Source organism: Homalodisca vitripennis, chromosome 6 (assembly GCF_021130785.1).
Source record: "Homalodisca vitripennis isolate AUS2020 chromosome 6, UT_GWSS_2.1, whole genome shotgun sequence".
NCBI lineage: Eukaryota > Metazoa > Arthropoda > Insecta > Hemiptera > Cicadellidae > Homalodisca > Homalodisca vitripennis.
Window position 1 is genome coordinate 150923855 of NC_060212.1, and position 16487 is coordinate 150940341.

Below are 16487 nucleotides of genomic sequence, written 5' to 3' on the forward strand. Positions count from 1 at the left end.
AATTTTGACATATAAATAATTGTTACCCAAAGTATTACTAAAAATGTATAAACCGTTTTAAATTCAAGGTTTAATATATTTAATTTAACCCTTTTACCACCACAGACGTATGCAACTTGGCGTGCGATCATTGCCAAGCATTAAGTCAGCTGAACGTTGCCAACCTGATGACTTATGCTACACCGACGGATAAATTCATTAATTTACTGACATCTTTTGAAACAATTATAAACCCATGTATACAATTTATTAATATAGACCCCGTAGCGGACTTTGAATCAACTCTGACAGCTGATTAAATCGGCCCATGGCAGTATAAGGGTTAAAGTAAAATAGTTTTAACAAAACATTTTACCAATTCAAACCTGCACTAATTACATTTGGCAAAATATTATAAATTGTTTTTTCACTCCAACACCATTAATATGTTTGTCATTACTCATAGACGGAGTTATGCCACTATTTGTGTTTGGACCCGTGGATCTCATAACAGCCTTGGATGCTATTACATCTTCATAATAGGCTTCCCTATGTAATAGAGAGTGTTTACAAATACAATCTGTAGTTATAACGCCAACTGAAAAAAGCTTGAGATTTTGTCTTGGACTGGTTAGTCAGGTCCACACACCAATATGCTATTGTAATGTAACAGTAATATCTCTTACAGTGTTCCTCTGGTGGGAGGGTCTCATGCTGACTCGGCCTCTGACTGTCAGAAGTGTGTTGGGTTCAGCATTCTGCACCACTCTTGACACCGCAAAGTCCTACAATACACAAAAAAGTTTGTTTACAAATTTAAACAATTGACCGCCATGTTGAAATTTTTAAACCTTATGGAAATTGGCGTACTCAGAGCATGTAAAACACCAATTGTAGTAAGGTCTTGTTGCAATCATGTAGTGACCATTACCAATTGCATTGCTGCTTTATTGTATAATTATCAAAACTTTGTATGGCTGCTATCTTGATGCCTTACATCATATCTTGATAACTTTTCATAACTTGAAAGAATAAAAGTTGTATGAATAACAAAACTGTTTTCAGCTTTGCTCTGATGCTAAATAGGTGAGATATATGTATAATTTTACTTTCTAAAAATTGTAACAGCTTGGATTCCTAAAAGGTAAAAAAATTATGTACAATTGTGCAAATTCAAAGAAAATGTTTTTTTAATGATAAAAGTTGATTTACTTTGCATATAGTTTCAAACAAATAATTTTTTTGTTATCTAGATTATTGTGTAATAACCAAAGTTTTGCACGAATGAGAATGTTGTACACCTCTTGACAATGTTTTGTTAAATGAGGCTAACTGACAAACTTATCCAAGATATGTGTTTGTAATATTAACTTTTACATGTTGTCACATAACACTGCATAACAGTAATCACCTTACGGTATATAACATGGCAATTTGTTAAAAATGCCTATACTAAATTATAATATAAATTAAATATAAAATATAAATTGAATGGTTAAACATGTAGTATTAAAATTTAAACATAAAACATTGAATGTAATCATTAAATGTAATAAACAAAGAATAAAATACCTAACATAACATATAATGATTAAAAACTTATTGTTATTCAGTTAGTTTAAACTCAGTCATAGAGAACTTAAGGCAGTTACAAGCTTTCATTATATTGCACAAGCTCATTTCAGTTTTTGGGGTCTGGAGGATGTGGAGTGATGAAGGTATTCAAACATTTTCTGGAAATTCTATCACATAACCATTGGAATAAAATAAATTACACATTAGCGTTTATATATACATATAATAAAAAAAAACACATTGTTTTAACCTTTTGAGGTCTATAGGTGAACTCAGTCCGACATCTATTGCAATGTGAATATCTAATGAAGAAAGTCATTCAGACTCATATTTCATCAATGTAACATCTCTGTAGATCTTTTGAAAGGGTTTTAAATAACTAGTCACAAGTTACCTTCCTCTATGAACTTACTTTCGTCATTATTACAATGCGTAGTTGAAAACCTGGGTAGTGTTTATTTTGCCGGCTGACCAACGGCTTGTAGTGTCTACTGCTTTTTGGTTCAACATCAGTTCTGAAGTCTTATTCAGGAATAGATACAGATTTATTATGATTATTTAGTTGTCAACAAATAAGCATGTAAAGTGAGTTTTCATTTACAACTGAAATGGTGTCAACAAGCCGAGGTGACTGTGACGCAAATGTTTTGCAAGTTGAAGACACTGAGGATACACTGTTTGATTTTGATAGTGACAATGTAGATATTGATCCTGATTATAATATTTCTGAAGATGAAAATGTAGTAAGTGATTGCGATTTAGATGGCAATGAGGCTGAACAACAACCTTCTGTAGGTTTAAGCCTAAGCTTAAGTATAACTATGGGATAATGTGTACATTTTGTAAATAGGTCAAGACAATAAATTTTCTTTATCTTCACTTTAATTTTATGTAAAGTAACCCTCTAAGTGGCGGTAATATGTTGCTGAAATGGCGGGCTATTTTTCAGAGTCAAGCAGGACTATCTTATAATTTAAAAATAAAATGCAAATTCTAATATAGCAATGCTTGTTATATATCAATTTTTTCGTTATAAACTACAGAATAACATAGTATAGTTTTTTTTGTACATACCTTAATATATTTTTTTATGATGTCCACATAAATGTTCAAAAAAAAACTTTTTTTTCTCCACCAAACTTTTCATTTTTACGTTCTGTAAACTTTTAAAATGTCATTCCTAGGAGATTATGTTAAATGTAAAATGTATTCATTCACCATTTAATTCTAAACAAAAAAAGCTTCAAAATAATATTTTTTCTATTTACAACACTGAAAAAGTTATTATGGGAAAAACTAAATCTAGAAAAAAAAAACACTGTTTCTAGTCAGAAATCGCTAGAAGTTGCTTGCCCTCTTCCTCCCTGTTGTGTAAGGCCTATAAAAGTGCTGGAGTTTAGGGTAACAAAGAGGGTGAATACCGCAGTTACACCCTGGACACCAATAAACGCTTCTTTTTTCTTTTCACATTAGGGTCTTCTTCGCACAAATGGATGCACACTCTTTGATTTTTTCCCATCTAAATGGGCAATTTCAATGGGCGCTTTGACTTTCATGAGCCACAGTAGGTGAAAGGAGTTGTATCATTGGAAACCAGTCCTTGTACTATACTATCAACAAAATCATCCCTTGCCATGGGTTTATCTGAATTTTTGGAGTATAGGATGTAAGCATTGAATACTGCAGTGTCAATTAGGTTGTACACTATTTTTTTCCAGTATTTTTTACTTTGTCTAGCACATGATAAATGGTAAATGCTTTTGTCACTACTGTCAACACCCCCCATTTTGTAAGTTATAATTATTTATTACAACTGGCTTCACTGCTTGTAAGCCACTTTTGCTCGTAAACCAATTCATCTTTCTGCGTGACAGCCAGTTGTCAACAGTATAACAGGGTTTTCTTGTTTTTTTTTTGTTTGTATTTTACCCAAAAGAATGTCATCCTGCCTGTAATAAATGCTCTCTTGTACCCCTAAATTGGCACTAACAATACTTTTAGCAAGTTCTTTGGAGTTTTTTATTAATTGTTCCTGTTATAAAAGTGTTTTTATTTAGCAACTCACGGGCCAATGGAATTTTTGTGTAATAATTGTCTGTAAAAATATTATACCCTTTATTGAGTAAGTCACAAGAAGTCAACTGTTCCAAAACTACCTTTTGAGTAAAAGGACCTGGTTCATTTGCTAAAAAGTCTTTTCCTGTGTACAGAGAAACATTCAAAACATAATTTGTCTCACTGTCACACATTTCAAATTTTTTTATCCCGTAACGGGCATGTTTTTTTATTAGGCATGTACTGAATAAATACACTTCTGTTTTCATTGCAATGAGAGACTCATCTATGGACAAGTTTTGTCCAGGAACAAAATGTTCTTTGAATTTCAAATTGATGTAATCATAAAAGCTTCTGATTTTATTCCAAGGAATCAAAAGTTGGATCATTGCGTGCGACGGTTGTTGAGCGGCTAACATGTAACATGGAGGTAATCAACTGAAATTTTCTCAAAGACATATTATTAGGGAAAAAAAGGAGTTTGTCTATTGCCTTTTCTGCTCCAATAATCAGTTATATTTTTTTGTCTAACTAATCCCATGTTCAATATCAAGGCCACATAAACTTTCATTTCATTTACCAAAATATTTACCCAATCTTTCAGCCTAGAAAACTGTCCGGATTTCACCAGAATTTCTTTTTTATCTCTTATCTTTTTAGCAGCATAAAAGTTGGTTTCATTGGTAATGAAGATTCCAAATGAAGTCAGTAAAAAAAAGATAAAAATAATCAATAGGCCTACCTAAGTTTCTAGGTGGACAATTTCTGACACCTGTATGTCTCACTCTGAATATCTTTATTTGGTTCTGGAGGAAACACTCGTACCCAATTACGTTGGTGTGGAATTCTTTGTATGAGGGTTACACTAGAATCAGATAAACTTGATTCGCCCATCACTTGATTCACTTTCACTTGATTCACTTACAATATCTGCTAAAATGAAATATTATCGGGTATCTCTTCGACAGCAAAATCACTTTTCTTTCATCTGAACTACAAAAACTTTCTTCACCTTGTAATATATCACGTATACTACTACTTCCTAGATTGACATCCATTGTAAAATATTGTAAAACACAACACCAAAACAACAAAAAACGACCATTACAAGACAAGAGAAACGAAACAGTCACGTAGGCCTACTCAGCTAGTTTTTGTCACGGGCCGCGGGAGAAAACTTAGGATTATTTTCAGTTAGTACTATTGATTATTTTCTGATTATTTCATCATGATGTTGATGATACTATATGAAATGTATTTGAAATTTAGTGGTGAACGCAACTGTGCAAAACTACGCGTAAAAATAATTATCGGTTGCCTAGCAATAAGCGGAAATGTGAAGCGACTTCTAAGACGTCGCTTGCCACGTCACGGCGGCGTAAATGGAACGTCTCAGACGTCGCTTGCCACTTAGAGGGTTTAAATGGCCATTTTTTTTTACAATGACTTATTTATTTTTAATACCTTTTTTACCATTTTACTGATCTAATCTTCAGTTTTAAAGTGAAAAATAACAAGTAATTTATTGTAGGCCTAACTATGTTTCAAGTAGTCTACTTTGTTCAAAAAGAGCACAATAACTAATCCACTTCTACAGTTTACCAATGTAATTAGTACTGCATACTTTCATAAGCTAAAATGTGGGCATTTTACTGAATCAAATACATTGTTTAACATGTTTCCTAAGCCCATGAACTTAACTATGTAGATATTTTGAACATGACTAATACTTATGATGGGCACTTCCTTACAGTTTTGACTCAGAAAGAAATAAAGTAAGTAAAAAGCCTGAACAAAAATGTATTTTAACTTTATTTTAAAAATAAAAAAAATAATGAATTAACTTAATACAAATTTTATTTTGCATTACTTAACTATTTACAACAATGGTATGAGGTTCTTCCTTGGAAAAAAATACCAAGAGTTTATTAAAATTTATTGGTTTATAGTGACACGTACATAAGGAATATTGAAATATGAGCATATTCACTTGAACTTAATTGGACCTTAAATTAAATTGGAACTTAATTGGGGTGGAGAACAAATATACCCCAAAAGTTTAATTGAGAAACATCCTTTTTTTGGCACTTTTATCATAATATAAGAAACCTTTTGCTGTTATCAACGTACTTACAATAGGATTGATGACCAGTTGAGCAGCACCATAGCCGTCTCGCAGAACGACAAATCGTTCGTTACGTTTGCTCTCGATCCAGCCACAGAGTGTTACATCCATGTTGACCTTGGACTCATTAAGCTCACCACAGTTGTGAGATCTCTGTAGGAACCTCCTCCGCACGGCTTCAGTGCCTGCCAACAAAAGAAATCAAATTAACAATGTAACCCAATCTCAGAAAAATCAACAACTCTCATTTTACGAATATTCTTTCATTACCAACATTGTAGTAATGGATACAGGATACATATACACGAGTATTCATAAAAACTCATTAAATCATACGGTTCAAAATGTTCACTGTGGTTTAGTTCACTGTTAACACATAGTACACTTTTAGTTCGGAACCCTACTGAATTTCATCAAATCTATTCTATTTTGTAAAAAATATACTATTGGTATTTTACTAATTTAATTGAGTAACGATAAGAATACATTATAATTGTTACAAAGAAGTGTGTTATTACATACAAGTCATAGGTGGCCTATAATACATATGACTTTTATGCTTACAGTTATTTCTCGTGTACGGCATAAGTCTCTTCCCATGACTTGGACATGCACAGTTGTACTTTGTTTTCAAGTACAACCCTTTTCAGATGTTGTATTGCCTGCTATGTTATTGCATCACCTCAAAGCTACAAAGCAGAACTTACGTTTGCCATGTTTTTTAGCTTTTATAAGTTTATTTTCGTACAACTTGTAATCACTGCTCTACAATCGCAGCCACCAAATAAGGCGGGTGGATGGATTCACGCTGCTGCCATATATGGAACCGGTGAAGTGGAGGACGGTCGAGAATTGCTCGATCTCAGTATGAAGAAAAATAATTTTACTGTAAACTATATGTGTTGTAGTTAACGTTTTGAATTTTCTCAAAGGCTAACTGATCTGGTGTTCTTGAAACGATAAACTTCAAGAGCTTACATCAAAAGTGTGTGGATTAAGTCTACATTCTGTTCAAAGATGTGCCCAGGATCAAAAATTGTCACCAACATGTGATTTTTCGTCACCAAGAAAACAATATTCATGAGAGAAACAACTGACTGTTTTGAGTGACTTTGATTGTTATGTGGTTTGAAGGAAAAAAATTAATACACACTGTTGGATTTAAGTTTAAGAAAGCAAACGATGGTCGTAGATTTCTTGTGGAAAGACAGAACATTGTGGTTGCACGTGCATAATGTTTAAGGAAAATTAAATCTGTAAGGAATAAAAATGTTAAATCACATTTGTCTAGACGAAACATGGGTAAACCAAAATCTCACTAAACATTTTATCTTGGGAAAGGTGGTTCAAGATTCAATGTGGTAGATTAATAATGTATCTTGCGGAAAATGGAAAAGGATTTAACCCATTTAAACAGCCGGTACAGACTATCACTCTGAAAAAGAATCATGAGTCATTTAAAAGATAGTTTAATCAAAATCTTCCACCAGGACTGGAAGAATCTACAGTCATTGTTATAGACAATGCACTCTACCAATCTGCACAAATTGAAAAAGTTCCTTCAATTAACGGGAAGAAAACAAAACATAAAGGAGTGGTTAAGCAGAAAATTATTGATATTCTTGACAAGGAAACTAAAGCGGAACAGGTATACCCTTTAGACAAAATAAACGAGTTTTACGAACTAGCTATGTCATGGAGCCATGAAGTGATGAGATTTCCTCCTTACCACTGGCACCGATTGAACTGATGTGGGAAGAAGTCTAGTGAGAATTTGCTACAAGAAATAATAATTTTAAATTAGCAGTGATGTTGAGAAACTAATTTCAGAAGCCATAGATAAGTACTGCCGATTGGGAAAGTTTTGTGAGGCGCAGTGAAAATCTGCATTCAGATGATTGGGATAAAGAAATTGTTAGAGATGACATAATGGAACCTTTTATTATACACCTCAGAGATGACTCATCAGACAGTGACTGTGACATTGAGAAAGTGAGTCAGAATCACCAAATGATCAAATCGCCCATGGACTGACAAATAATTACACTCTGTGTGTATGTAGTAAGTACTAACAATGTCACTTGTTTAAAAGTAATTTACTTAACAATTTTACTATATTATTACTTTTACTATATGTGTTTAATACACAGTACTATAGTAGATTAATAAAAAAAATAATAGAAAGTAAACTATTGAAAATTAAAAAAAAAGTGTTGAGCAGAAATTGTGTCTATACTTATAGCGCATGAACTTTTCCGCATGTTTGTGATTACAATGATAATTTAGGTTTGCACGCATTTTCCGGCTAAATAAGTAAACTCAGAAAAATGTTTGAAACAAAAAATAAAGTTTATACCTTCGGCTAAAATTCTGCAACAATCAAAATGTTACTAACCAAAATGTAATAAACATCCTTCTTTAATGAAATGTTAAATACATTGTGTTAATAAATTAAAATTGGTTTTTTATTTAGCATTTTGAAACTACATTTTTGGAACATAAAGAAAATATACTGTTATCATCAGCGGTCTTTCCTGAAGCCAATATTAAGATTTTGACCTTTGTAACATGTCATCAAAATGAATGACTTCAAGCTCTAAAATGGATATAATTCAGGGATTATTCTATTTCACTACGTTCACACAATCTGACAATGGCGCAATTCTACCCACCCGTCAAATTTGGTGGCACTGACTGTAGTTGAATATAAGAGTCACAGGAGAACTAAGGTCAGTTAAAAATATACAACATTAGGGTGGTGTTCCCAAACAGAATTTGTAGTTCTGCCAATTTCACCTAGAGTGCTCTAGCACAAACCTACACTAAACTATCAGACACCTGAGTCTGCCACCTTCATGATTCACTGGTGAATCATTTTGCACAGAACAATGCATTTTTATGACCCACCAGAGATTCATGTAGCAATATGAGAAAGATTACCAAATTTAACAATACAGCAAACATTTTAATCTTTTTCAGATGGTTTTAAGTCAGGGTTTAAGAAAACGTATGATTCTTAAATTTTGACAGTTACACCACTTTGTGTGAGAAAAACACAATATTAGACTGTTTTCAGGGATGTAGCAAAAATGTAATTCAACAATTTTAAATTAAAGAGCACAATCTAAAAACTATCAATTACTACTCAAAATACTTTAAAACAGTAAAATACTGTACTTATTAACATTAAAACATTGTATAGATATTATTTTTATTCTTAAGTCAAAACTGAATAAAGGGTAAACCACATTATGTATTAGATTTGTTCTATTATTACTGATTAGAATTTATTTTTCAGAACGCTTGTAGGGTAGTTCTTGCTTAAGTTTATTACTGTTGTATGAAGGTAGTCAACCCTTTTATTTTAATTTTATGAGAAACACAATCGAGTTATTCAAATTTTAGAAATGTAGCCTCGTAAAGGGTATATAAGTAACAAGAATACACCTTGGAACATTTTTGTTATTTTTTTTTTATTTATACAATGTACATTTCCTCAACCTGCAAGAACATGAAGATGGATTATTTGAATCCGAAATGCTAGATATCAAGAAAACAGTTTTTACTCAACATTGTACAATGTTCAAAATTTATATGTTTCTTACTGACACAAATAACAAACAGATTGTTGTTGATTAAAATAACACAAAACACTAACCCACGATAAAAGAGAAAATTTGTATTGTTGAGGAAATCATACTTGGGTCTAATACAAGTCCAAAATCATCCGTCGAATCTGTTCAATGAGTACACCCAAGTATTTAGAAGTTCACTCTTTTAACCCTTTGAGTGTCGCAGCGTCTACATAGTAGATGTTGTTAAATGTGCATAAATTGCCGGCATCTACCCAGTAGACGATTTGTATTTAATTAATATCACATATAATTCATTTTTGTTTTGACAATAATAACTTATTTCATGGCAATCTACAAGTTTCAAACAATCGATTGTGATTGATTTTTATTGTTCACCGCCCCCTTGTAGTTATTTGCCATCAGAAAAAAAAACAGATGACGCAATAGTTGGTCAGCTGCTACTTGTTGCCATTAACTACACAGTTTCGTTTGTTGTGTGTTTACATTGAGCTAGTTTCGTGTGTTTATGCTGAAAAACTGTTGTTATTACTATTCTGCAATTGTGTTCAGTAAAACTTACAATGCATTAATAAACTTCTTTTTTCGTGTTTAGTGACGTATATTTTATTGTTGGATTGGTGATGAAGTAAAACGCAAGTTTCAATCAAACTATAGATTTTAGGTGAAGTAAGGTTATAGAAGTAAGGTTATATTGTAGGCCTGTGTATATTTTTATATACTTTTTATATAATTAGTATTTTACAGTTGTCTTACTTCATTGAGTGAAATAGGATAGTTATAATATTGTTTCTAAACTTTTGACAAACTTGAATAAAAATTGCTTTTTGTTGTATTTTGTATATATTGCAGTATCTGGTTAAATATTACTGTAACACACCATATTATACATGATTTTTGTTCAGTTTTTCATGCTCTTTCATATGGTATAGCTAAAAAAAATTAAAAAAATATTGTATAAATAAAATTTTAGTTCAAACTTGAAATTTATTTTTTTTTCATTTTTTAGTTTTTTGTTATAACCTATATTCTTTTTGTGTAAATAATAATAAAATTATAATATTATATGGAAAAAATACCTTGTTTTATAACACACAAACTAAAAAAAAATTATTCAAATCGGTTGAATAGTTTTTTTTAATATAGTTTTTTCCACACACGCTTGCAAAACAGAAGGAAATGCTCCGGCAATTTATGCGTATGACTTGGAAAAATATGCCGTGGCACTCAAAGGGTTAAAATATTTAAAAATAAAATTAGAGGTATTTTTTGCGGAAACAAGCTGCCAATGCTCGATACCGGCAGCTCTTTTTACTCAATTTCAATAACATCTTCAAAATATGTTATGAGAAAAAATGAATAAAATGAATGAAGTGCTTACAACATGTCTGGCAAGTCAATGAATCTTCAAATAATGTACGGACAATAGCTGATCAACTAAAGTGCACATTATGCACATTACCTAAAAATAAAACATTACATTACATTTGCTAAAGTGTGTTATTATAACACTATAAAAAAATGTAAACAGATAAAATAATTATGATAGTTTTTCTTATAATATTTACTCAAAATTAATGGTCTCTAGCCCTAGAACTGTATAATTAACTAAAACATGCCACTGTGCCTTAACAAAACAGTTCCAAATAGTATTTTACTATACTAGGTTTATACAGTTTCTATCTAGTATTAGTAAACTAGGATAATTTTATTTCAATTAGGTTATCTATCTATAGGTTTTCATACTGAAACTATAACAAAAGTATGTGTTTGTGATCAGTAATTTGTGTAATGCCGTCAGTTGATAATTTTATTGACGCAGCGAGATTTGAGATTTTAAGATTCGGTTCTAACATATCACTAGTTATTGTCATTATACCATAAAAACTGATATTTTAAATAAAACATTTCTGTAACTTAGTCATAATCGGGTGAATTCTGTGACCCCTCATAAAAGTTCTTGACTTTTCCGGAACTTCCATGACCAGTAGAGTGTTTTGCGTGCCGCCCGTCTATCTCTGTGTACTGTGCACCGCAGTGGTACAGTAGACACCCTGATAGCGCTAAATTGTCTCTGAATACATCATGGTATGTTTAACTTTTCATTTATATTTTACCACCGACATGTAACTCAACATCTGTTTTATGCTCTTTATAAAATTTTTATTTTATTCTACACAATACAAAAAATGGTATTTTTTTTACAAACAACATAAAAATAATTATTATCTCTGACAGATCTCACATTTTTTTTTTTTTCAAAACTTTATTTATATAAAATATAATCTAAGTTCTCTACAATTTTTTAAGTTCTTTGTCAACAATTTGAAAATAAACATTATAAATATATATATACAGTTTTTAAATAGACAATGTATTTTACTATTACGAAATTCTCCCTTTATTTTTGGAAAGAAATGTTATTCCTATTTTTTAAAGTACACTTGTATGATGCTAAAAATTCTCTTCCAATAAGAAGTAAAATAACAGCAGGAGGATTACATTTATTTGTTAGAGATTGAGATAACAACAATGAAAATGTTAAAATAAGCTTATTAAAAAAAAAGCAATTTCCTACACACTTTTCAGATAAACAGAGTTTTAAACTGATGTTTTTAAAATTCAAAAATGTTCTAAACTCATTAAAAAAAGTCATTTTTATGGCATCTAATTTTTTTTAAAGAAACCTAAAACTTTACTCACATACCACTTTAAAAATAACAACTACATATTGTTTAATTAAAACTGTTGACATGAACATTTAAACATTTTATCTGAAATAAAAATAAATATGTGTACTTACCGCAATGAGCAATTTCTCCACTTGTAATTAGAATAGAGGAGCGAGCCTTCTTCCCTGTTCTCCCGGCCACTTCTTCCCCACTGGGCTAACAACCAGACAGACAGACGGACAGAACTATGAAATACATCCACATCTATAATTCTATTGGTGTTTCTATTTTTCATTTGATATTTAGCCATATTAAAACATACAAACAACATCTATATTAGATTTTTTAATTTCCAAAACTATCTTAGAACACCAACATTTACAATAAATAAAAATTTTACCAAACTTTAGGTAACCAAAATAATTTTTTTTTTTTTTAAGAAATAAACAATATACAAAACAAACTTTCCACTTCTATCTACTTCTACTGCTATTTGGAATATTTGTAAATGTTGACAAAGGAGCACAGTAAAAGTTAGGAATAGAAAAGAAAATTGAAACATCTAATTGCCTTCATTAAACAATTTAAATTAATCCTGGGATTAGCAGTAAAATTTTTCTCAGTGATGAAATATTATTGGCGTCTTGTACATTGCCTTAAATTAATTAATTTCATTTATGTGTTGAATAAAATAGGTATATAAATTAAAGTAATGATTATTACTATGAAATAACCCAATCATAGATAGATAATTTTATATTGAGTATGAAATCATATTTTTTACAAATTGTAAATTAAAACACAAATTTTAAAATCAAAACCTTTTATTTTAAAAATTCTAAAAAGCTTTAATTGGCCAAGCTTGCAACCAATAATTCATGTGAATTGTTAGGCTATAAAAATTGAACATTGATAGAGCTATCAAAACATTAAAATATCTATTTTACCCAAGTTCCCTTATGTTTTTATGTATAAACAGGCTTTAGTTTAAATGTTATCAAGGTTCACTTAAACAATCTCAAAAATTACAGTCCATTATATAACTCACTAAAACTTGTTATTGTTGTCAATATTCTAAATGACCAACATAAACAACTATATAATAAATCAATATTAGATACAAGAATTGTTAAACTGAAACTAACTATAGCAGTAAAAATCCAGTGTAAGTATTTTATAGAAGTAATAACAAGGCGTTAGACATGTTAATAAAACATATATCGGGTGGTGGAGTGCTGCCACTGAAATGACGAAATGCCTGATATCAGATGTTTGCCAGTTCCGTTATTAATTAATGTGCGATTCCAACATTTATTTAATTAATTAAATTTGTACTAGTGTTTTTTAGTAGATGTTGACAAATGGTTGGCAAATTTTTCATACCTTATTTCAGTAAAAACCTTTAAAATTTTAAAATTCAGAACCTCAGTTCTCTAGGTTGGGAAGATTTAATTTTTTAAAATGTTTGAGATTGTTACCATTATTATTGCTTAACCCTGGAACTGGCAAATTTGTAATTAAAGACACATTTTTTCCTGTCGTGAGTGTGAATTTTTGCATATTATATAGACATAGACATAGACATTTTCTTTATTTGCAGTTTCGTCAAGAAATACAATGGCGTCAAACATTTTAAAAATGAAAAGAAGAAGAGAATGGAGAGTTTTCAGTTTCTTCCATTGCAGGAACTCTTCCAGCGTGTAAAAAGGTTTGTCGATCACCATGCTGTCAGAGCAGTCTTCAGTCTTGTTCCCGTTAGGGTCCTGAGCTCATTTGGCAGGAGGTTGTGGAGTTTTCTTCCCATATACGCTGGTGTCTTCTCTATACAGTGTGAGGTGATGGCGAGGCATTGTGTAGTGTGGCATATTGGTGTTGTAGCTGTGGATATTTGAGCCTTGTGGGAGGGTTCCTGCATCAACATACAACACTACTTCTTTTATACAGGGTGTACATAAAGTCCTGCACTGGTATAATATTTTCTGAACGATAACAGATAAATAAACAAGATTTCGTACATCAATACTACACCTAAAAATCTACTTTTTGAGGGAACTATCAGTTTTCTGTAATATCATGGTGACGTCCCGCAAGGAGTCAGAAGGAAATCTTAAATAGGAGCATAGGTCAATATGGACATCATTTTTAAAGTGGCTTATCTAGCAGAGTTTAATACCGCAAACCGCACTCAAAAAGATTGATCCAGTACAAAATGGCGGCTGTTCAAAGATTTTACTTGGTTACATTTTATTAGTAGCCATAACCCCAGTAAAAGCAAAACTGCAACCAAACAAATACTGCAGCTAACTACTACATTATGCTTGTCAATTGTACAGAAGTGAATTATGACATTAGTTATCCTCAAGGGTTACAAATTTGGTCCTAATATATTGATAACGGGGAAAACCTGATAACAGTAACAATTAGAAATCTCAGCGACCTATGACGATCGGAAACACTTCCTGTTTTCATAAAGTGTTGATCGGTTCTTCCTACAGTTGTTCTAGAAATTGGCTGCCTCTCGTGAAAGCAGTCATTAAATAAATGGCATGCTTCCTCGTGTGATCGTCTGTTATTTCCCCAACCAACCATCATAAGAAATGTTATACGTTCACGTTCGTCAAGCGACATAGTGTAGTTGAAGAACTACAAGCAATACGACAAACTCTTTTGTACTAAGCGCACTGATAAAATGGATGGACAGCACCACTAAAACAAGAAAACTAGAATAGCCTACTATGAATAGACTGGGTAATAGGAAAGTCCTAACTGCGACCCAAAGATAAGAGATTTCTAATTGTTACTGTTATCAGGTTTTCCCCGTGTATCAATATATTAGGACCAAATTTGTAACCCTTGAGGATAACTAATGTCATAATTCACTTCTGTACAACTGACAAGCATAATGTAGTAGTTAGCTGCAGTATTTGTTTGGTTGCAGTTTTGCTTTACTGGGGTTATGGCTACTAATAAAATGTAACCAAGTAAAATCTTTGAACAGCCGCCATTTTGTACTGGATCAATCTTTTTGAGTGCGGTTTTGCGGCATTAAACTCTGCTAGATAAGCCCTTTAAAATGATGTCCATATTGACCTATGCTCCAATTTAAGATTTTCCTTCTGACTCCTTGCAGGACGTCCCCATGATATTACAGAAAAACTGATAGTTCCTTCAAAAAGTAGATTTTTAGGTGTAGTATTGATGTACCAAATCTTGTTTATTTTATCTGTTATCGTTCAGAAAATATTATACCCGTGCAGGACTTTATGTACACCCTGTATAAAGGGAGATGACAGTCATTATTTTTAATGTCGCAAAAACTTCTTTGCATGAGGCTGTAGAGTTTATACTGGCCAGTATTCTCACTGCTCTTTTCTGCAATACTAAGATGCGTTTTGTGTTTGTTGCTGTTGATGCTCTCCAAACAGCCAGCCCATATTGCAGGTGTGACTGAAAGAGCGCATAAATAGGCGATCATAGCAGTCTCTAGACTACCTGATTGTCTGATGCGCTTTAGGACATATATACAGGAGCTGAGTTTAGCTGTTAAGGCATCTATATGCCGAGACCAAGAGATTTGGTTGTCTATAATTACTCCAAGAAATGCAGAGTATTCTTCCAAAGACACACCAGGCACAGTTTGAACCAAGACCCCTCTTCTCCCGAAAGCCAGCTGCTTGGTTTTGGAAGCATTCACGGCAAGATCGTTCTCATGGCAGTATTGGTAAGCCTGTTTCCAGAGCAATATACGACTGTACGGCGAGTTCATCTGGTGAGTGTTCAGCAAGTAACAGCGTTGTGTCATCCGCATACATTACAGCTTCACAGTGTTCTCTCCCAAGTACCGCGGCATATCGTTTGTAAGGAGTATGAACAACACTGGCCCCAGTACCGAGCCCTGCGGCACACCCCTTTTTATGGGAAGAGGGTTTGATCTTATAGCCTGTGAGAGCCCTCTATTTATTTCTGTCAGCTCTTCCACCTGACTGCGGCCCTCCAGATAACTTTTGAACCACTTCATAGCAGTACCCCCCGACACCCAAACTTCCAAGCTTGCCAAGGATCAGACTGTGGCCCAGGCAGTCAAAAGCCTTACTAAAGTCCAACATAATGCCTGTAACCAACTTTCCTGATTCCAAGTTTTCAACAATGAATTCAGCTAGAGCAATGATGGCTGATGTTGTAGAGCGGGCCTTTAAGAAATCCATGCTGTTTTACCTGTCAAGAGGTGGTTAGTCTCACAGTGATTCATGAGTCTTCTGAGAACCACTTTCTCCATTACCTTGGAGAATGTTGGGAGCAAGGAGATAGGCCTGTAGTTACTGGCTTCCAGTGCACTTCCTTTCTTTAGCTTAGGTAGACCTTATCTTGCTTAAGTGCTGAGGGGAAAAGTCCTTGTGTCAGGGACATATTTACAACATGTGTCAGGGTGGTATTAATTCAGTACTGCAGTGTTTTTTAACAGTTTCGCTGGTATATCATCAATACCAG

At 32.6% G+C, this 16487-nt stretch overlaps 1 protein-coding gene across 4 annotated transcripts in view; it reads right to left on the reverse strand.

Moving 5' to 3' along the window:
* The window catches only part of LOC124365017 (aspartate--tRNA ligase, mitochondrial), a 79062-nt gene that overhangs the window by 30986 nt on the left and 31589 nt on the right, over positions 1–16487 (reverse strand). For all 4 annotated transcript variants that reach the window (XM_046820901.1, XM_046820900.1, XM_046820898.1 and 1 more), the window contains exons 7-9: positions 12131–12215; positions 5744–5919; positions 666–764 (exon numbers count right to left, since the gene is read on the reverse strand). In XM_046820901.1, coding sequence (XP_046676857.1) covers positions 666–764; positions 5744–5919; positions 12131–12215 — 360 coding nt within the window. The remainder of the gene's footprint in view (positions 1–665; positions 765–5743; positions 5920–12130; positions 12216–16487) is intronic.